This window comes from Myotis davidii, unplaced genomic scaffold (assembly GCF_000327345.1).
Source record: "Myotis davidii unplaced genomic scaffold, ASM32734v1 scaffold663, whole genome shotgun sequence".
Taxonomy (NCBI): domain Eukaryota; kingdom Metazoa; phylum Chordata; class Mammalia; order Chiroptera; family Vespertilionidae; genus Myotis; species Myotis davidii.
This window is the reverse complement of record NW_006295816.1, coordinates 6,249,211-6,250,415: the sequence shown is the minus strand read 5'-3', so window position 1 is coordinate 6,250,415 and position 1,205 is coordinate 6,249,211. Positions and strand designations below refer to the sequence as shown.

General features: G+C 59.3%; 1 protein-coding gene across 1 annotated transcript in view; it reads right to left on the bottom strand.

Annotated features, from left to right (window-relative positions):
* Positions 1 to 513: 513 nt before the first annotated feature.
* The window catches only part of CCK (cholecystokinin), a 3,741-nt gene continuing 3,049 nt past the window's right edge, over positions 514 to 1,205 (bottom strand). The window contains exon 2 of the mRNA XM_006770527.2: positions 514 to 918. Within this exon, the coding sequence (XP_006770590.2) occupies positions 782 to 918 (137 nt within the window). The 3' untranslated portion in view covers positions 514 to 781. The remainder of the gene's footprint in view (positions 919 to 1,205) is intronic.

Genomic DNA, 1,205 nt, shown 5'->3' with positions numbered 1-1,205 from the left:
GGCCGTCCTGAATTCCGGGGTGGCACTGAGTGAGGGTTAGGGGACCAGAGCTTCAGGCTCCCTTCCCCCCCGTCCAGTAAGCTCCACCAGGTCCCCTCAAAGCCACCTCAAATTCCACACACGGTACTGTGGCTCCGCTTCCAGCTGCCACTCTGGGCTCTACCCAGACACGTGGGGGCTCGATCCAAGAAGGGAGGGTTGTCTGTCTGCAGTGGTGCCCAGTTGGGGCCCGGGAACCAGGGTGCAGCTGTCACACATGTCCTTATACACACACACACACACACACACACACACACACACACGTCCTCTCACACACACACACACACACACACACACACACACACCGCCTGCAGCATTGAAGTCAGCTCCCTGCCCTCCCCACAACCCCCTCATTTCTCTCGCCCTGCCTGGGACCATCTGCAGCAGGGCTTCGTCCCTGAGCACAGGAATCAGGCTTCCCTTTTCCCACCTTCTGGGGGGCCCTCTGCCCTCGGGAGACACAGGGTGCAAGGGCACGGAATGAAATCACTTTAATAGCATAGCGACACTGGGGGACCAGGGGTCATGGGGAGGGAGACATTCGCCTTCCCGTTTGTACAATTCTGCTGAGGTGCGTGGCTGCGCCAGACAATCTCTACAGGGTTTTCACATTGAGAACTTAATAAATAGGCATTGAAAATGCCAGACTTCAGAGACGATGAGCTGTGAGTGTGAGTGTTTTGTTATTCTGCCTCCTGGGGGCCAGGAGGGAGCTCCCGGTGGCCCTGGGAGGGCTGGGGCCCTAGGAGGGGTACTCGTACTCCTCCTCGGCGCTGCGCCGGCCGAAGTCCATCCAGCCCATGTAGTCCCGGTCGCTGATCCGGTGGCTGGGGTCCCGGCTCTGCAGGTTCTTGATCCTGGACATGCGGCCAGAGGGAGCTGCAGGGCCAGGGAGGGAGGAAACAGGGCCGTTACACCTAGAACATCGCTAGTTCCGTTTGCAAAGGAGAGCAATGGGGTGAGCCCGGCAACAGGAGTGTGCACCCTCTTAAAGGTATCAAAGAGCTGGGGGGGGGGGGGCTGGGCCAGAATCTACGAGAAGAGAAGGACCCAGGTCTGTGTAATTGGACGGAGGGCAGAATGTACTAGTCGTGGGCGAGGTTCGCGATCTGAGAGGATCAGGTGGATTCTGGGCTCCAGCCTCTCACAGTTGGGACCTGCCTCGG